Source organism: Lynx rufus, unplaced genomic scaffold (assembly GCF_022079265.1).
Source record: "Lynx rufus isolate CCGP_SWC_20201006 ecotype Redwood Valley unplaced genomic scaffold, mLynRuf1.p SCAF_16, whole genome shotgun sequence".
Taxonomy (NCBI): Eukaryota; Metazoa; Chordata; class Mammalia; order Carnivora; family Felidae; genus Lynx; species Lynx rufus.
Window position 1 is genome coordinate 39,744,957 of NW_025814830.1, and position 19,951 is coordinate 39,764,907.

The 19,951-nt window shown below is 50.6% G+C and overlaps 2 protein-coding genes and 1 non-coding gene across 6 annotated transcripts in view; 2 read left to right on the forward strand and 1 right to left on the reverse strand.

Annotated features, from left to right (window-relative positions):
- NFATC3 (nuclear factor of activated T cells 3) overlaps nt 1–6,287 on the forward strand; it is a 137,693-nt gene extending 131,406 nt beyond the window's left edge. For 2 of the 4 annotated variants that reach the window (XM_047078628.1, XM_047078630.1), the window contains one exon: nt 4,033–4,249. In XM_047078628.1, coding sequence (XP_046934584.1) covers nt 4,033–4,154 — 122 coding nt within the window. In that variant the 3' untranslated portion in view covers nt 4,155–4,249. Of the gene's footprint in view, nt 1–4,032 lie in introns of all 4 variants that reach the window. The other 2 variants (XM_047078632.1, XM_047078629.1) reach the window with 2 other exon arrangements.
- On the forward strand, nt 3,398–3,504 carry LOC124511983 (U6 spliceosomal RNA). Its single transcript, XR_006962021.1, has one exon. It is a non-coding gene; the product is annotated as a U6 spliceosomal RNA (small nuclear RNA).
- Nucleotides 6,288–6,347: 60 nt separating the features above from the next.
- ESRP2 (epithelial splicing regulatory protein 2) lies at nt 6,348–13,450 on the reverse strand. Its single transcript, XM_047078633.1, has 15 exons — nt 13,189–13,450; nt 12,972–13,100; nt 11,402–11,515; nt 11,178–11,292; nt 10,745–10,843; nt 10,471–10,525; nt 10,291–10,428; nt 10,080–10,212; nt 9,951–9,993; nt 9,491–9,792; nt 9,165–9,377; nt 8,857–9,055; nt 8,523–8,709; nt 8,048–8,213; nt 6,348–7,971 (listed from the first exon to the last, which is right to left on the reverse strand). The coding sequence occupies exons 1-15, from the start codon at nt 13,384–13,386 to the stop codon at nt 7,882–7,884; spliced, it is 2,181 nt and encodes a 726-aa protein (XP_046934589.1). The 5' UTR covers nt 13,387–13,450; the 3' UTR covers nt 6,348–7,881.
- Nucleotides 13,451–19,951: the final 6,501 nt, after the last annotated feature.

Below are 19,951 nucleotides of genomic sequence, written 5' to 3' on the forward strand. Positions count from 1 at the left end.
GACTCTGTATACCGCACTGCGCTCGAGTCATTGCTAAAGGATGGCAAAAGGAGTGCTTTGTTGTAGTTCTGACTCCTTGTCCTAAAATTCATATTCACTATTCACCTGTAGCAATTATTTGAGCATAATTCTTGTTGTTTTTCCAAGTCCCCAAATTATATTAAAAGATTAACTTGGCAAGTTAATTTTACTCAGCACTCAGAATGTACCAAGCTCTAAGGGTTTGGTGGAGAACAAGATAGATAATGTCCCTGCCCTACTGGAACTTAAATCTACTGACTAATTATTATGTATTAATATTATGTGTTAAAGTATGTTTGAGTATAGTCAGCCTGAGTGCTTTTTTTGTGCAAAATCTTAGCTTTATTATAGTCTTAAATCCCAGTCAAGGAACCTTCCAGATTGCTTCAACTGTGTGAGATTAGGCACAACAGGCAAAAGAACAACAGAACTTTGATTAAGGGGAGCAGAAATAACATAGCTTTGATCAGGCTTTTGCTATAAACAGCATCACCTGGCTACCTTAAAAAATGATGTGTTTCTCATCAAAGTGTACTTGGTAAGTGGGTGGATAATGCTGGATATATACCCTCATCCTCAAAATGTAAGCACTGACTTTCTCATAAAGACACAGGAAAACAATACATTGTATTGGGGGGGGTGTCTTTTTATTTTTTTTTAATGTTTATTTTTGAGAGAGAGAGTGTGTGCACACAAGCAGGAGAGGGACAGAGAAAGGAAGACAGAATTCGAAGCAGGCTCCAGGATCTGAGCTGTCAGCACAGGGCCTGACGCAGGGCTCAAACCTATGGACTGAGATTGTGACCTGAACCAAAGTTGGATGTTCAACTGACAGAGCTACCCAGGCGTCCTGGTTTTTGATGATGATAAAGCACCATTTGTAATCACCTTGTAGTTTTAAAACTTGAACAGTGAGATAATTTAACAATGTTACATGGCAACTTGGAACATCTCTGAAGTCACCATCCTTGGAAAGGATAAGTGTTGGGAAAAGATGACTGACAGCTGGTACTTGCTTCTATATTTGGCTTGTTGCCACAGCTGGGAGACCTGTCTAAAATAGACACATAGAGACTGTCAAAATCAAAATCAGATGTCATGTGTTAGTTTTAATAACATTCTCTGGTCCCCTTCCTATCCTATCACCTAGTGAACTAGTATACTAGTTCCCAGTAGTCTCCAAGTAATTGTATTGAATTAGGATCCATTTATTCAGTCATCTGAAATTGATGTTTCCTCATTAGTAAGGTCCTTGCCCTTCAGGAGCTCACAGGCTATTGGAGAGACAGATAATGATGACCCCTACTGATAATCTAATGTGATGTATTATGTTAGAGGTTATGCATGGAGATCATGGGCCATCCTTGGGCTCCCTCTCAGCATGAGACTAGCCCATTGACTTAAACATGGAATCCACACTGAAAACACTGTTCCTTGCTCGTTATGTGGCTTGGAATAACAGGTGCCAACGGCTGCCTTGTCTATTTATGTCCCCTTTATATTCTCTCTTTCCTGACTCCCTCTCCTCTCTGTTAACACACTCATTCTCCCTCCCCTGGCATCAACACATGTGTCTGGATCTTTTGCATCTTCTTTGTCTAAATGATTCCCCCCTCCCCCCCACCAGTTTCTCTACTCTTGGCCTCCAAGAAGTGATAAGTTTTTGGAAATTGATCCCACTATTTACTGAGCAAATTAGGTGAACTGTCAAAGCCTCAGTTAACTGATCTGTAAAGTGGGGTAATAGTTATCTTAAAATGTTGTGAAGATTGAAATAAGATACAAAATTTCAGTTGCAAACTCTCATAGATGCTCAATAAATATGAAGTGAATGTTCCCTTCTGATAGCCATGAGTATATGAATTTGAAAAAATTTTTTTAAATTACCTAAACTGTAAAAAGATTGGATGTTAATACTTGAAAGGGGCGCCTGGGTGGCTCAGTGGTTGAGCATTGTACTCTTAATTTGGGCTGAGGTCACTGTCCAGGGTCATGGGATCAAACCTTGCATTGGGCTCCTGCTCATGCTGTCTCTCTCAATTCTCTCTCTTTGAAAGAAAAAAAAAAAAAGCTGTTAATACTTGAAGCTTTTTTAAGTGACTATTAGTGTCTTCTTGGCTCTATGATCACATCACATTCTAAGTATAGAACTTTTTTTGTCTTGGCCTATTTTTGTTTATAACAGCTGAATTGAGATATAATTTATTGCTATAAAATTCACCCTTGAGAATATACCATTCAGTGGTTTTAGTATATTCACAGAGTTCTGCAATATCACCACTATCTCATTTTAGAAAATTTTTATTACTCCAAAAAGAAATCCCATACCTGTTAGCAGTCATCCCCCATTTCTTCCTCACCATAACTCCTCTGTCAACCACCTATTTTCTGTCTGTGTGGTTAGTCAGTCCTGGCTGTTTTATACAAATGGAATCAGACAATATATGATCTTTTGTGTCTGATTTCTTTCACTTAGCATAATTCTTTCAAAGTTCACCTATGCTGTAGCATGTATTAGAATTTCATTTCTTTTTATTTTTTTTATTTTAATTTTTTTAACGTTTATTTATTTTTGAGACAGAGAGAGACAGAGCATGAACGGGGGAGGGGCAGAGAGAGAGGGAGACACAGAATCGGAAGCAGGCTCCAGGCTCTGAGCCATCAGCCCAGAGCCCGATGCGGGGCTCGAACTCACAGACCACGAGATCGTGACCTGAGCTGAAGTTGGACGCCCAACCGACTGAGCCACCCAGGCACCCCTTCATTTCTTTTTAAAGCTGAATAGTATTTCCCTCTATGGATAGCCCATAATTTGCTTATCCATTCATCACCTGGTAGGTATTTGGGTTGTTTCTACTTCAGGGCTATTATGAAAATGCTGCTATGAATTTGTATTCAGGTACAAAGTTTTTTTGTTTTTTTGTTTTTAATGTGTATCTTGAGAGAGTATGCAGGCATACAAGTGAGGGAGAGGGGGAGGGAAAGTGAGAATCCCAAGCAGGCTCCACACTCAGCTCAGTGTGGAGCCTGATGTGGGGCTCAATCCCACAACTATGAGATGATAACCTGAGCTGAAATCAAGAGTCAGATGCTCAACCAGCTGAACCACCCAGGCGTAAGTTTTTATGTGGACGTATGTTTTCAGTTCTTTTGAATATAGGCTTAGGAGTATAATCTTCAGTTGACAAAGCAAAGAATTTTCATTTCAAAGCAAAAGAATTCTCATGATGAGAGAACTGAAGGTTCTTACTGAGGGGGACTTTGGGGTTTTCTTTCCATACTCATTTCTTAAGATTGGAGTTTTTTGTATTAGACCTCACAGAGCACTATGCTTCTAGGAATGCTTGGCTTGTCACAGAAACCAACAAAAAGCAAGGTGCTCGCTTCAGCAGTGCATATACCAAAATTGGAACGATACGGAGAAGATTAGCATGGCCCCTGCGCAAGGATGACATGCAAATTCACAAAGTGGTCCATGTTAAAAAAAAGAAAAAGCAAGGTCTTTTCTGAAAGGATGAGAAACAATAAAAAAGGCCCATATAGTAAAGAATGGTTTATTAGCATAACAAAATAACTCCCAAATCTCTTAGTCTCACCAAAGTATTTATTTTCATTCACTTTTCATACAGGGTACACTGCAGGAATCAGAAAGGGAAAACCCTCCTGTAGAGATGTAAATTAAGGAAAAGTTAGGTGAATGTTAACACATTTCAGATATATCCTATCCTTTGCTCTAGAGCATAAGCTTTTAGAGGGAGGGTAAAAATGTTTCCTATTCTCTGAGCCATCTCCCTTCCCAACCCAAACTGAACTGAAAGGGAAAGAGGTGTCTGAACAGCTTCTGGAAGGAGGTCTTCATTCCATCCAGGAGCAGGCTTTAAAGCACTGCATTTACCTTTATAGAAAACCATGGAGAGGGAAAAAATGTCTTTGAAGTGGAACTCGCCATTAAGCATCATATGGTCAGTCACACAGAGGTCACTAATCACTCTCCCTTTTCTTGTTTTTCAGTGAACGAGATAATTGGGAGAGACATGTCCCAGATTTCTGTTTCCCAAGGAACAGGGGCGAGCAGGCAGGCTCCCCTCCCTGGTCCCGATTCCCTGGATTTGGGAAGATCCGATGGGCTCTGACAGTGCTCCCTGCAGCCATGTGTCTACCACCATGTACTTCTCAGCATGTTTCTCTCCTTGGACCTTGGGTTCCCAACTCTGTGGCCTTCAGGACTGGCGCCAGGAGTTGGGATCACTATATGTGGGGAAATCAGCATTCCTCCACCTCAGGCCTTGGGTAGATTGTGAAAGAACAAGAGCAGCATAGACTGCGCTTTGGGGAAATGAGCTTTGCTTTTTATATTTAAATAGGATACTTTTATATGATGGGTGCTTTTGAGTGAATGCAGCAGGCTCTCGCATTTCAGAGGTGCTGCTTTTGCAAGTGACCTGGTTGCTTAGCTATGATTGGTGATTTGTACTCCTTTATGGTCATTTGAAGGACTCTTTAGCTTTGATGATTATTTTTAAAGTAGGAACTTTTGATAAAACCTTCCAGAGGCAAACATAATAGAAAAAAAAAAAATTCTCCCAAGCCCACACCTATGCCTCAGAAACAGCATGTCCTAAAGCCTTTCATAGATTTATAGGAAATAAAGCCAAATGTAGCTCATACCTCTTTATAAAAGTAAACTATTAAAGTAAGAGGAGACCATTCCAATCATTGAAGTGTTGGAATATTAAATGACATTCCAGAGCATAGCCTTTTGTAACTTTCTAGGTGATCTTTCTGCAATCTCTCCATACTGACTCCATGTTGAAATTGCTTTTTTGCCTCAGGGCCTTGGGTAAGATAGCTACGCATAAGGTGACTTTGAAAGGTGGGTTGTTTTAGCTTCGTAGCTTTAATATCTTGCCATCCTGCAAACAAGTAGGCTGTGGACTGCTTTTCCCTTTTGTGCCCTCTGGTCCCAGACCTTTTCCACATGGGAGTATCCTCATTTGGCTGCTCTGTAACCTTTGAAGCCACAGTCTCATGATGGTTTAGGCAAATTTGCTGGTTCTAACTAATTTCTAGAGGCCATGCTGTGTCAGAAGCTAAGCACAAATGAGCTATGCTTTAGAACAGTAGAGAAAATGCAGGACTCCAGATGGGAGCTTTTAAGATTCACATTGGCATGGAAAGCTTATCCCTCATTCTGTTTACAGTCTAAAATTATTCTGGCCTACCGTGTCCCGTCTACGTGGCCTAAAACCAGCCTTTTCCCCCAAAGGCTTTGGGGCAAACCCAAACATGCAGTAGCATCACAGACCTGACCCTCCACACCAAAGATACCCTGGTGCTGCTGCTGGTGAGGCTGGTGCCCAAGGCCGGGGCCAGCAAGAAACTCCAGCCTGCTGTCTACCAAAGGAGGTGCCCGAGTTGGGTGCTTTTTCCAAACCCCCCTTTATCCCTCCCTTTAATGGGATTAGGTACCTGTTCTAAGGCCGGGCCCATTTCAAAGCCCCTGAAGCTTGCAGTATGTTTTCAAACGAAATCATGTAATTTCATTTATTCAGGAAGCAAATTTTTTGAGTGCCTATTATGTGTGACAGTGTGCTGAGCTGGTCAAAGGGCTTGATGTTGTTACTCCTGGGGATTAGGAGTTCTGGATGCCAGGACTCTCTATTGAAGCCAAGTGGGGCCTAGGCAGCGGGAGCCAGTTTGTTGCCCACCACCTCTAGTCAGCCGGGTAGGAGCTGTTGACCTCCTACAGGATGAAGTATGGGTTGTTTTTTTTTTCTTTTTCTTTAAACCATGATGATTTATATTTTTTCCTTAAAACTAGTTAGAGAAAAATGTCTGTCCTTCAGCAAATCACTCTGGTCCCTCCTGGAGCAGGGTGTTTTTAGATTTTCTTTTTAAAGTAAGTTTTATGTCAGAGTGTGGATAGTGAGATTTGCTTCAGGGCCTGTAGTTGGAAGCCCACAGCTTCCTTTGGTTTGGAGGGGTTGTGGGAGGCGGCCCCTGACTCGAAGTTTCAGACAGCTGGTCAGACTTGCCTCCGCCCTCTTGCCCCTGGGGTAGCTGCCTCACAGGAGGTTCTTGTAAGAGTTCCCCTTACAAGACCCTTTGGGGGTTGCTCTGCTGCCCTCAAGAATAAAAGCCTCTATGATCCAGAGTTGCTATGCACCAAATTTTGATGCCTTTTAAATACCTTGATGCCTGTAGCACTAGAAATGCTTTCCTATTTAAAATAAAAGTTAAATTTTAAAATAGAGCTTTATATACTATATGAGCAGTCTTGTATCATTTTGTAAAATCTTTGGCTTACGAGTCAATATTTTTTGGCTTTGGAGGTAAAGACTTTAATCCTTTGTGCAACATAAGTGGTGTTAAAGCACACATCCACTGAACTATGCAAGTTGACTTCAGTAGCAACGTTTAGCAACTGGGCATGTCCTAGCACCCACTCCTACCCCTTCCAGCCTGTGCTAGATCTTGAATTGAGACATGGGTTAAGCAGTCTTCTGCTTACTAGAGATACACACAGAAACATGGCTGAAAACAGCTTGAAAGGGAACAGAGGTCTTGTCTTCAGGTGCACATGTGGTGTTACTGTCTGAAGGGCAACCTACCCTGCCCAGGGCTAACCACTATCACTAGAGCTCTGCTGGGTCTGCCTATGAAGCCCTGTTTTTAATACTCCGAACAGATGGTCATCTTTAAGGCTCAGGTGAGCTAAAGTTTGAAACCTTATATTTTATAAAATGGGCAATGTTCAGTTAAGGAACTGGATCTCAGTTGTGTTTACAGCACTTGGGATTGTTTTCTTACATATTTTGTATTTTAAAACCTTTTGTAGGAGTATAGTGCTCCTTACACAAATAACAGAGAAGAGCCAGCAATTCAGGTTCCTCAGTTACAGTGCTGAAATAATAAATGGTGATCGGTCAACGGTGTCCTTGAAATCTGCCTGAGTTTTCCTCTGCCTGGGGCAGGTATGGAGCCCCTCACTCTGGGGTCCAAAGCTCAGGAGACTTTGGCTTTTAAAAAGTCCACTTGGTTAGAACCTTTGTTTATTTTACGGAGGAGTGAGTAGAGTTCCAAATTCCTTCCGAAGCTTCAGTTCTGTACCCTCTAATGGGTGCAAAGGACATTCCACGGTGTCTGCTGAGTTCAGGACAACTGGCCTGCCCAAGGTGTGCATGAAAAGTAGGCAGAAAGTCCCCTTTAAAATTTGAGCCTGAGTTTTTGTGAGGGCCTCCTGCCCCCTAGTGTCCTCTGGGGATATTGCAGTATAGTCCATCAAAACAGCTTGTGATTTTGCCACAAAGCTTGTGCCAAGCTGGAGGTCCCTTAGATGGGACCACCTGGCACAACGTGGCCATTGAGGTCCAAGTATCGTGGGAGCTGGGGCCAGCACTCTCTGCCTCCCTGCCCCCTACTAGGAGGGATAGGGGAAGGTAGAACATTGGGATCTTTACTCAGAAGTTCCCAGGAGTCATACGTTGAAGGCACCCGGACTTACATTTTTAAAAAGGAAACAAGCCTGCTGTGGACACCAGCCCCACAGAATCTGAGGGTATGGGCCATGGCCAAAGCTGACCAAAGGCTCTCGGTGCTACTCAGGAGGCCCAGATCAGGCCGTTGGGAGCAGGGTAACACAATTCCACCCCCAGTCCTGCATGCAGGGTCCAGCCATCATCTTTGGGGTGAACAGGCAGGGCAATAAGTGGGAGGTGGAGCTAGGGCTTGAGCTCCTCTAGGTGCTTTCTGAGAGCTTGGACAAGCCAGAAAGAAGCCACCTGGTTGAGGGTGCTGGTTTTCTGGATGCAAGAGAGTCATGTTAGACATCAGCCAGCTCTTACCTCCTGGCTCCCTCACCTACAAACACACCCACTCTTTGGGGGCCTGTAGCACAGTGCGAGGCGGGTCACCAACAGGCATCAAACTGGTGTAGTCATCAGGGGCTAACTGCAGAAGGGAAAGAGATTTAGGGGAGGAAGCTCCAGCCTCAATCAGGTTCCCAAGCCCTCCAGCCACACCTCACCTGATAGGCCTGGAAGATGCTGAGCAGATCCTTCATACCAGTGGTATATGGGACACCCTGCATACGGACCAGGGCTCCTGGCTGGGACAACACTGAGGTGGAAGCAGAGGCCAGGGCAGCAGGGGGCGTGGTGAGGTAGCCCACAGTGGTGGGGGAAACTGGGGGGCTAGGATGGGAGAGGCAGGAATTTAGGAAAGCAGTCCCATTTATGGCCTAGACCAAGACCTGCCTCCCTCTTCCTTTGCCTGTGCCTTGTTTAGTTCATTTCTTCCTGCCTAAAACCTCTGCCTCTACAGAGTCATCTCCATTCTGATTTGTAGATGGCATCAGCCAGGCCACATCTGTCACTCCCGTGTCCATCTTAGTATAAGTCTGAGCTCTAACAGACCTTGGATTATCTGGTGCAGGAAGGGGATCATGACCCTCCCCCAAACCAGGATGGGGACAAGACTGGAGTTTTCTTAGCAGCAGATACCTGGGGTAGTAAGCTGTGTAGTTCATGTAGAGTTGAGTGGCTGGCCCTGGGTAGTAGGCAACAGGGGTGGGGGCAGCAGGCACCCTAGCAGCCGGGAGCAGTGCTGAAGAGGGATATAGAGCTGCCGTCTCAGTGGGAATGAGTGTTGGGGTGGCCTGGAAGGTGGCGTAGGTGGGTGGTGAGAGGCCTGGAGGCAGAAGTAGAGAGTGCATCTGCAGGGAGCCCAGCACTGCCCTGGATGAGGCAGTCAGAAAGGAGTCCCCACTGTAGAAAGTGAGAATTATAACAGCTTGGCCCCCACATGCCTCCTTTCCCCAGCCCCTGAGACACTCACAGGGCAGCTTGCAGGGTGGAGGGGACAAGCCACTACGGCCCAAGGTGCCTCCCATCAGCACACGGCTCATCTCCTCTGTGGAGCAGGGAACCACTTCCACGTAGCGTTCCTTCATCACTTTCTTATGGCAACGCTGAGCAGCAGCTAAAGCCCGCTCTGCTGATGTCATCTGGATGAAAGCATCACCTGACGGCCGGCCCTGTACACATGGTGGTCTTGTAAGCAATCTGTCGTATGCAAGAATGCCTTACTCCCAACCACACACCCCTTCCTAGTTACGTGTGTCTCCCCACTGGCAGCAGCTTCACCTGCTGATTGAGCACCATGTGCACACCGTGGGGCCGGATGTCAGCAGCTGCGTCCCCCAGAAAGCTAAGGATGTCTTCAATGGTGGCTGTGTAGGGCAGGCCTCGAAGGCGTACACAATCTCTCCCAGTCCCAGCTGCCAGTGGAAAGGGGATGGGCAGCAGTGGAGCAGTGAGTGTAGGAAGGAGTGGGCTGGATGCATAGCGGTTGAGGACCTGGTAAGGAAGGCAGCAACAGGCTAGTCATGCCGAGTAGGGCCGGTGCACAGGGGACGGAAGGGGCACCCTGGAGAATCACACAGAGGGTAGGGAAAGCCCTGGGTGCTCACCTGCTGCACCTCGGCCGCAGTGCTCCGGAAGAGTTCAATGTATCGCTTACCCAGTATGCCCTTGTGCCTGCGCAGCGCAGCCTGTGCCAGCTCCTCACAGGCAAAGAGGGCAAAGGCATCACCAGTGGGCCGGCCGTCAGGGTGGCGCACAAAGAGCAGCCCATCAGCACCCCCAGTCACCGGGCACTCTGGCCCCAGAAAGCCTAGCACATCTGCCGGCCCAGCTGAGAAGGGCAGTCCCCGTAGCCGCAGAATCACTTGATCTTCCCGTGACAGGAAACGAGCCACCTCTAGTGATGTGCCTTGGTGGGAGGCATGGGAGTCACCTACTGACTCCATTTGTGCCCTTCCAAATACCCACCTACACCTGGCACAGGGGAGCAGAAAGGCAGGGGGTGGTGGGCAAGTGGGACATGGATCAAGAACCAAGGGAACTAGGTGCTGTTGGGAGCACACTCACCCCCTGCAATCTTGACAAACTCTTCTCCTGTTGCTTTATATACCTGTGGGTACAGTGGGGGCAGCCCATGGGTCTCCAGCCTGGCTGGCCTCAGCTCTGTCTTTCTTCACTCCCAGCCCAAAGCCCCACCTCAATATAGCGGACACCCATGTGGTGCTTGTGTCTCTGCAGCGCTAGGTCCCGCTGCTCGCTGTCCACAAACCGGATGAGAGCCTCGCCATTTCTGCGGCCCTGGGCGTTGAGGCAGAGTGCTACACCACCCCTGCGGAGCCAGTGCTGGGTTAGTGCTTCCTGGGCGGGCCTGCCCTCCTGAGCCACCCATCCTGCCTGCTGTACCCACCTGGCAATGTTGAGTCCTTTGAAGAATCGAGCCACGTCCTGGTCTGATGACTGCCAGGGCAGCCCACGGGCCCGAACTACAGTCTCACTGTCCACCACATCGGCCTTGCTGCTGTGGGGGCAGGGCACAGAATCAGAGCTGTCCAGCTATTGTCACCCCCACCCCTGCCCCCACACTCACCAAGGACCTGTCTCATATTTCTGCTTTACCACCTCTGCCTTCGAAAACAATTGACCTGAGAGGAGATGGCATGGGGGTCAGCAGGGTCTGGTGGAGGGGGTCTCCCCACCAAGCTCTGCAAAAAGAGGACAGTTGAGGGGGATGAGGTGACAAAGGAGCATCTACCTGTGGTCTCAAAGAAAGTAACAAGTGGGGAGGGGGACTTTGAGAAAGTTAAGAGGTAGACATTCACCCAGTCCTGAGAGCAGGTGACAGGTGGCGAGGGGAACCTTACCACTGGGCCCTTCGAGCAGGTGGAGGATGACAGCTACCATTGTCTTCACTTCCCAGACCCCAAAGTCATCCTCTGTGGCATCTGTCTCCAGCCCCAGGTCTATGAACAGGGAAGTAACAGTGAGGAAATCCCAGCATGAGCACCAATCTTGGTCCCACCTAGGTCCAAGTCCCCTACATGGACAAATGCAGAGTCCCGGCAAACATTTGTTTGGATCCAGGTAATATATGCCCTTACAAGTCCCCATCCCAGACATATGCAAACATATGTCCATATTTCAAGTGCACCCCAGCACAGACACAGAGGCATGTGCCCTCAAGGACTCAGCAGATAATGTAAACTTGCATGTGTTCACATAACCCTCTAGGATGCACATACTCAAAAACTGCCTGCGGCTTCCCCTCCACCCTAACCCTGCTGGGGTCACAGATACCCTGTGCCATGGTGGCCACGGTGAGCTCCCTGGCAGGGCAGGCACTTGGGTGCTGCACATGGAATTCTCTGCGGAGGTCGTAGAAGGAGAAGAAGGTGTCGGGGAGCACCAGGTTCTAGGGGCACATGGGAGTGGGCATGAATGGAGGGAACTGAGCTGCCCTGCCCACCCCCACGATGGGGGTCCTGGGAACCCTACCCCCTGTTGTGCCCTCAGTGGCATACCTTCCTGGAGGCCTCAGGGTGCAGGACCTGTCGCAGCAGCTGCTGCCCATCAGTGCATAGCATGTAGGGGCCCCCGCCCAGCAGAGCCACATCCCCGCTCACCAGCTGTGAGAACTGGGGATAGGGAGTGGGGAGAGAGACAGACAGACTCACAGCTGGGTGGGCAGGAGGAGGGAGGGCACAGGCTGCAAAGCTGGTTCAGCTAGATGTTCAGCCCTACCCTGCCTGGGGAGGAGTTGGCCACACCTGTTGGGTCTGGCTCTGTGTCCCTTTTCTCCCCCAGTCCACGGTCACTTCTTCCAGGCCAAATGGGGGTAGTCACATATCACCCAAGCCCCCATCACACACACTCCAAGAGTCTGGAGTGGTGCCAGAGCAAACACCTGGTGGAGTGGGATAAGCAGGTGGGAAGGGGTGGGGCAAAGCAGGTTAAACCTGTCCCTGACCAGGCACCACCCTCAGACAGGTGGGGGAGGCCCAATCCTGCCTGAGGCCCAGCTGGCTCACGGTCAATGGCAGCCCCGCCTCTTAAGTCTGACCAACCAAGAAGCAGAGGAAATCCAAGGACAGAGCCCCATACCTGGACGCCAGGGGCAGCATGAGCTTTGACCCACACCCTATCGACCGGCTGGCACGGGCTTGTTTACTCATGGTGGGGGGGGGGGGCGGGGGGACTCCTCGCCCAGTCTCCAGCAGCCTTACTACCTCTGGAGAACAGGTATAAGCACTAAGCGGGGGCCCAGAGCAAACCAACCCAGTTCTCCTTCAGCACACTCCCCAAGTACGGGCTAGCCTGGGAGCCCTTCAGGAGCAGGCTCAGGTTCAACATCTTTGTACCTAAATCAAGAACCACCGGAGGAGTTGTTGAGAAAGGAAAGTATTTGTGCGTGTAAAGCACTTAAACTCATTACACTTAAGAGTCAGGCACAGGGTAAGTACAGTAGTGAAAAGAAAACAGCAATGGGAACCGCCTCCCACTCCAGCCAGGGCTGGGAGGCACCCCGGGCCTTTGCACTCAGGAGTCAGGTAGCCTCCAGGCGGGGTCCGGACAGCGCCCACGCCTGGCCAGCCGGCCGGGACAGGCCTAGACGAGCAGCTTACACCTGGCGGCGTCTGCCTCTGAGGCAGACCCCGCCCTACGCCCCCGCTCCTGCGTCTCCTAGGAGGGTGGGTGGGCCGAGGACGCAGGCGGCAGGGACCGTGACCTATGGCCAAGACCAGGTCCCTCGGCCCTTTTGGCTTCCGACTGCTTTTCTGGGAGACCTGGCCAGGCAGGTCCCCAGAGGCGTCTCAGCCTCACAGCCACGCCGGCCGGGACCCTAGCAGGGGTCTCGTAGCCTCCATCCCGCGGCTCAGTAGGAGTGGATCCCTGGAAAGGCTGAAAAGTAAGGTGCCCCCACGAATGGCCGGCACACGCGGGAATCTCTGAAATTTTTAAACAACAGGAACTCGTCCTACCGCCCAGGCCAGTTGGTCGCAGCATGCCAGGCCCTGCCGCCTGCCTCCTCTCCCGCCAAGAAATGTCCCGCGGCCCGGCCATGTCTCCACTCACCCGGGCCCCAGCACTCACCTGCTGCAGCACCTTGTCCAGCGGTTCGGCCCGCGCCAAGCTGTCGGCGCTCAGGCCGCTCGCCTCGCGGCACTGCGGACTCAGTGCGGCCGCCTCAGCGCGAACCAATGACTTGTGCAACGTCCCCACCTACGAGCGGCGGGGGTAACCGATCATCCACTGTTCGCCTCAGATCCTAAAACAACCTGGACACCCTGCTGCCCCCTTTTCATCGTACCTGACGGCTCCTCGGCTCCACCACTTGCCAGACTAGGAGGATTAAGTCGGTCTCGTCGGAGCCCAGGTCCGGCCCCATCGCACCGGCCGTGGCTCCGAACAGTACGACTAGGGGTCCAGGTCCTGGGCGGGGGTCGGTGGCGGAGTCTGAGGCGGGGTTCGAGCCCGGGGGCGGTGGCTGGGGAGGCGGCGGAGTCATGGCCGCTGAGGAAGGGGGAGCTCGGCCAGACACACGCGGACCGACGAGGTGCACGCACGCACCGGCCGACGGCAGACACGAATCAGTTTGGGCGGGACACCGTGTGTCGGGGGCGGCACCTGCAGCCCGGCTGGCGCAGTGGGCGCTGCTGAGACCCGCCCGCTGCGCCCCGAGGGGCGGGGCGGCTACTGGCCCCCGCCCTCTCTGGGCGAGTTACCTGTCCTCCCCGCCGGCCACGTGACCGAGGGCGTCTTGGGGAACCGAGGGAGAAGGCTGCTAGAGCCTAACGCAGGGCAAGCGCGCTCTGACGCCGGGTCGGGATTCGCGCTCATGGCCCGGACTCCCGCTCCACCAGCGTGCCCTGCCTAACTACTGGGGCGATCTCATCTTCCTCCAAGTCCCTCCCCACCATGAGGCCTACGCCAAGAAAAATGCAAAGCCAGGGGCTTTCTGCAGTCCCTAAGGGTCACACGGGATTTGTGAAAATCACCAGAAGGCAGTCTAGGGGCTGTGGGGGTCACGACGGCCGGTCTGGGGATGGTAGAAGTCACCAAAGGTCAAAGAGGGCGGTGAGTTATTGGATATCACCCTTAGGCGTGGAGGGGGGGGGGAAGTCACCATAAGCCAATGGGATTGGGGGGAGGGTCAGGGATCAACAGAGGTCCTAAGAGCCACGGGGTCGAGAGACCAGAAGTCACAGGTCAGGGCTCGTCCACACAGGTGTGAAGACCTGGCCTTAGCCTGGCTCCAGGAAGTGCCTTCGATGCCAAAACCCAGTAGGAGGTGTGCAGGCCTCGGTACTTGGTAAGCAGAAAGCGCCCCGTTCCAACTCCAGAGAGCGCCACTGGGAGACGGGGCTAAGCCGGATGATCTGGGCCACGAGCCTCACCTCTACCCCAGGTGGAGACTCCAGCCTGTTTTCGTCGCCCTCCCAGCTTGACGACGGGCCTGTTGCCTGGAGATGTGAGCGCACTGGCCGTGTAATGGGGGCGTGAGCGCTGCAGATCCTGTCTCTTCTCCGTCCGAGACAAGCAAACCAATAAGGACCGTCGCGCGTGGAGGGCTCCCAACACCCTTTCGCCCGATTGTGCTTAGTGAGGCTCCTTTACGGCGCGTTTCCAGACCGCTCCGGACTACCCTAAGTTCTCCCATTTATATGACTGAGAAACTGAAGAGTCCGGCGGGAAGAAGGGACGTGGGATTGTCAAGCCCGCGCCAAAACTGAGGCAAGAGCCGCGCCTCGCGCTTTCGTAAGGGCTGGGCTCTGCGTGGACCTTCGGACGACGGAGAAAGAGCCCAGGGTGGAGGGGGCGCTTCCGAGACCTTGACCACTGAACCCACACTTCAACGCGTCCCTACTTAACAGATAAAGAGACTGAGGTGTCCAGTACGGAAGTGACTCGCGCCGGGACTCGGCGGTATGGAGGGAGCAGGTATTCCAGCCTCTAGGGGCTACGGGCGATTAGTGCTTCCCCCTGGTTTGGGCAGGTATCCGCCCCTTTGGGGACCGCCCACTCGGGCGCCTGCCCGCTGGTCCCCACTGGCGGAAACGCTAGGCCAATCAGGCCCTGGGGGAGGGGGAAACGTCGCTCTTCGGGTCCTGCACCCTTTTAGATAAGCCTGGAATGTCAAATATTTGTTCTCCGGGCAGGGCCCAACAACGAAGTAAGGCTCCTCCCGTACCCTTCCTGGAGCGCGCCTGCGCCAGGCGGAGTTGGGGCTTCCTCTATCCAAGCCTTTGCAGTAAACTCTTCACCCCAGCGGCACTCCTAAACTCCCTTGAGGTACATTGTTCCTTGTCGGGCTCCTGTCTCCCGGAGTCAGCACCCTGCCATCTGGGTGCTTACTTGATCTCGGTCTGACCCTTCCTGGCGCCCCCATCCGTTCAACCTTCGCGCTAGGCCTTTCCGTATTTTTCCTTCTGCGTGGGTCTCGACGTCGCCAGCTCCTCAGAGAAGCCACCCTCTTGAAATAACTTGTCCTTGGGGCACCTGGGTGGCTTAGTCGGCTAAGCTTCCGACTTCGGCTCAGGTCATGATTTCACGGTTCGTGGGTTCGAGCCCCATGTTGAGTTCTGTGCTGACAGCTCAGAGCCTGGAGCCTGCTTCAGATTCTGTGTCTCCCTGTCTCTCTGCCCCTCCCCCTGCGCTCGCGCGCGCTCTCTCTTTCTCTCTCTCTCTCTCTCAAAAATAAATAAACATTAAAAAAAAAAAAGAAAAAAAAAAAAAGAAGTAACTTGTCCAGTGTGGCAGCTCTATCCGTCCTGGCAGGGTGCGGCGGCTCCCCTAAGCTCCTGCGCGCCCATCCGCCCACGCCCTCCTGCATGACAATTTATAGTGCTTGGACTCTTCTTGAAAAACTAAATTCTTTAAAATAACGTTAGAGCCCCTGCGTTGCTGAGCTCCTTTACTTATCTTCAGATGGGTCCTCCCAGATCATACCACTAATAGGAAACAACCTTCACTCCTTTCCCCCAACACTAAAGTAACTTCTAACACAATAGAACGTTTATTGATTGTCTCCCTACATCACCCCCACCCAAACATCAGATCCTAAAGGACAGGCTCATCCTCAGTGCCTATCAGTGCACCTGGCACATAGTACTTGCTCAAGACAATGAATGAATAAATAGTTGTCTAAGTGCTTTGCACCTTTAGCCTTTGGCTATTTCAGAACTAGTAACCTTACCTGGGGATAAGGGGTTTTTCCTCGAGAGTCTTATCTGTGTGTGCTATTTCCTCTCCTACCAACCCAACCCTTGCCCTAGTTAACCCGTGCTCTTCCTCCAGATTTTCTCCTCTCACGTCCCCTACCCTCTGTAGCAGGGTCCCCCCACTGTAGTTTGAGATTTCTGTATTTCACTGGGAATGTCTCCCATCCCAGCCCAGCTACTAGAGTCATGAATCGTTAGTGAATGAACTGGAAATCAGGTGGGTGAAAAGGGTAAGGCTCCGATGGTCCAGCCTATTGCATTTCCCAAACTGTAATCCAGGTACTTGGGGGCAAGGAACTTGGTCCTGTGAGCTAGACCACAAGCTTGTGGAATCCCATCCTTACCTTGGCTCTTTGAGGCCTGCTACAAAGGCCAGTGGCACTCCAGCCTTTGGGACGTGAAAGTTGGGACAGATACAGAGTGGAGATCGTTACATGGGACCGGGAGTGTGACCATCCTTGTGGACCTACAGGGTGTCTAGAAGTGGTGTAAAAGCACCCTCCTCTCTCTCTCTCTCTCTCTCTCTCTCTCTCTCTCTCTCTCTCTCTCTCTCCCCCCCCAAGCCAGAAAATATCCCACTGCAGGAGACGATTCCTTTTTTTAAAGATTGTATTTTTAAGTAATCTCTACACTCAAAATGGGGCTGCAACTCACAACCTCAGATCAAGAATCACATGCTCTACTGACTGAGCCAGCCAGGCACCCCTCTAGGAAGGATTCTACAGTGGGGTGCCTTGTGGTATCCACAGAGGCGATCCACACTCCCAAGCTCAGGCCCATCCCCACCCTCCGCAGCCCCTTGGCCGGCAATTGGGTCAATCGCTACTACCCTTTCTTATCTCCTGGGTCTCCAGGGTAGCCAGTGCATTGCCCCTCCATACAGGTTCCCAGCTACGCGCCTTTGCCATATAGCTGTTGAGTACCCACCAGAGGGCGCACTGACTCTGTCCCCTGAACAAGGTGTTGAGGCTGGAAGGAGGATCTTCCACTGGAGAGCTCCGCCTAGGGCAATGCTCCAGGAGAGAAGTGAAAAGGGAAGACCCTTGATCCTGCCTCCCTCCAGCTTGAGCATCTTTGTGGCTCCGGGCTTCCTGGACATACACCAAGTTGTTAAGCTTGGTTTTCAGAACCCTCAACCTCTCTTCCACTCCCACCCACCACATACCCCAGACACAGTGTGATTGTTCAGGTCTTCAGGCTGCTGCACATACTAAGCTCCCTGTCTGGACCACCCACCTACCTACTCCTATTGTTTTCCTGGCAAATTCTTACTTATCCTTCAAAACCCATCTCTAATAATTCTTCCTCCAGGCAACATTCTTTGATGCCTAAACCAGGTTAGACACCCTGTTCTGGGCCCCTGTTCAGAACCCCCGAGTCTGGCCTCTCATGACCTCAGAGAGGCACTAGGAGCAGAAGAATAAGAGCCTCATGAGCCATGAGCTTTAAGGGAGAATCAGTTGGCCTTCAAATGGGCTCAGCTCAGAAGCCCTGGTCTTGGTTGGGTTGCCCTAAGCCCAGGCACACACCTGGTCCAGATAGGGGAGCTTGGAACTTGGGTGAGCAAGAGGGAATGCAAAGGGCCCAGTAAAAGAGAAAAGGCAAAGGCTGTTGGCTGGATTCTCTCCTGAGAAAGATACCACACCTGACCTGACTCCCCAGTCTCTGGGCTTATTCCCACATCTGGCCTTTGCCCAGAGTGTTCTCCACAGGAATATTATCCTTCTTTCCCAATATTTTCCAGAATTCACATCCAGCCCTGTGGACCTCTCAGTTCCTTCTCTCCTCCAGGTCTGACTGGCACTAGGACCATATCCTGGAAGGGGGAAGGGTTAGAGAAGGCGGTGGGGGGGGGTGCGGGGGGTGTATCACTCATTCATTAAATATATGTTAAGCACCTGCTGTGTGCCTGGGACTGTGCTGGTGGTAACTAGTAACCAAAGAAGGCAATAGCCCCAGTAATGGGCAGGTGAGGGGCTTGCTCTTCCGGCGATTATATTCTGATAGGAGCCAAGTAGGGCCTGCTTCAGAGTCAATCAATGGTCATGTCTGGGCTGAGACCTAAATACAGAGCTCAATTAAGTCCCCCAAAATGGGGGCTGCAGAGTGATCCCAATGCAACAAGTGCAGAAGTCCTGAGGGAGAATGAGGTTATTTTTTTTTTTCAAAACTGCATTTATTGTCATATGCATAAAAGCAAATGGCGAAGCATGCTGAAACATCTTGCATTAAGCCCCAGTCTTGACTGCCATGGGGTAAAGAACACTAGATTTTCAAAACTAAATAAGCAAGTATGTAAATATGCTTACATCTTAAAATTAATTCATGTAATGTTTCTTGCTAACTCACCCATAAGCTGACAGTTGGAACAGTTTGCTGTATAAAACTGAAGTGTACAGCATCACACTAACATTTGTATCATTCATCTACTTTAGGAAATAGTTTCTGAATTCTTTCCCCTTTTATACTGTATCAGTAAGGCAAAAAACAAACCTTTGAAGCCATAAAAAAAAAAAAAATCTTTACCCAAATAACTATTGGTAACTTGAGGGATTTTTCAGTTGTCTTACGCAAGGATGAATAGATCCAACGAGCTATTGAAGCTGGAGATGAGGGATCTGGGAGAGAGGGGAGGTGGAAGTTGGGGGAAAAGGTCAGAGTCCCCTGCAGGGTCCTCACTCACTATGACTGAGATGCATATGATGCATGCAGTAGGAGGATTATGTGTGGGGTTAGGCAGACAGTGATGGACCCGATTTAATGTTTAATGATGACAACCTGACACAGAGAGAGAAATCCATAGGAATAAGGGCATAAATTGGGATATCAGCAAGGAGGCTACTTTGGGGGTGAAAGTTTGGCATTGGGAAGGTAGAGCTGGCAAGACTTGGTGACCACCTGGTTGTGGGTCTGAGAATCAGGGAAGTATCTAGAGTCCAGGATGAACCCAGCTCTGCAGCCAGGAGGTTCATGTGGATGACAGGGTCATTGTGAGAAAGGGAGACCCTTACCTTCTGACTCCTCTCCTCTCCACAGTGCCAGCACAGATCATTGTGACTAGGCCTTAACATCCTCTCCCCGATGGCCATGGTTCCTATCATCTGCAAGGCCTGTGGGACTGGGGCACCACGGAACTGCTCCAGAGGACAGGGCCACCCTGTGAAGGGTCCATGGTCACCTGAGGCTGCTGGGTTGACAAGACATTCAGACTATCCAAAGTCCAAAGCAACCCAGGCCATCCTGATGCCTACCCTCCCTTCACTTAACTCTTGGCCGTGGACTTTTGCCTGTCCCTAGTACTGACAAAATCATCTCTATGGTCTCCCACCGTGGGCCTGCAACAGATTGGTCCTTGGCAACCCCTCTTCTGGGTTCTAGGATGGAGGGAGGCAGAAGTTTTGGGTCCTTGCCAGGGCCTGAGGTGGGAGATAGGTGGACCTTAAAAGAGTAAGCTACTCTAGGGCCACCTGGGTGGCTTAGCTGATTGAGCATCCGCCTTCGCTTCAGGTCATGATTTCACCATTCACCGACTTCAGCTCAGGTTATGATTTCGCAGTTTGTGAGTTCAAGCCCCACATTGGGCTCACTGCTGTCAGCGCAGAGCCTGCTGCAGATCCTCTGTTCCCCTTTTTCTCCCTCTGTCCAACTTGTGCAATCTCTCTCTCAAAAATAAATTAAAAACATTAAAAAAAAAAAGTAAGGTACTCCAACCACCAATGTTATAAGAACACAGAAGGGAAGGCCAAAATGGTGACTACTAGCAGCACTCTGAAAGGCTAGAAAGTGTTGCCATTGACCAAGAGGAAGGAAGGAAGGAATGGGTGGGCTAGAGGTCTTGAGACCAGCCAGGGG

Bases quoted from the DNA above. Each gene is read 5' to 3' on its own strand.
- ESRP2 (XM_047078633.1), bottom strand. From the start codon at position 13,386: ATGACTCCGCCGCCTCCCCAGCCACCGCCCCCGGGCTCGAACCCCGCC. The intron at 11,516-12,971 runs GTGAGTGCTGGG...CCCTATCCCCAG, and splicing joins TGGACAAGGTGCTGCAGCAG to TTCTCACAGCTGGTGAGCGG. The intron at 10,526-10,744 runs GTAAGGTTCCCC...ATCTCCTCTCAG, and splicing joins CCTGCTCGAAGGGCCCAGTG to GTCAATTGTTTTCGAAGGCA.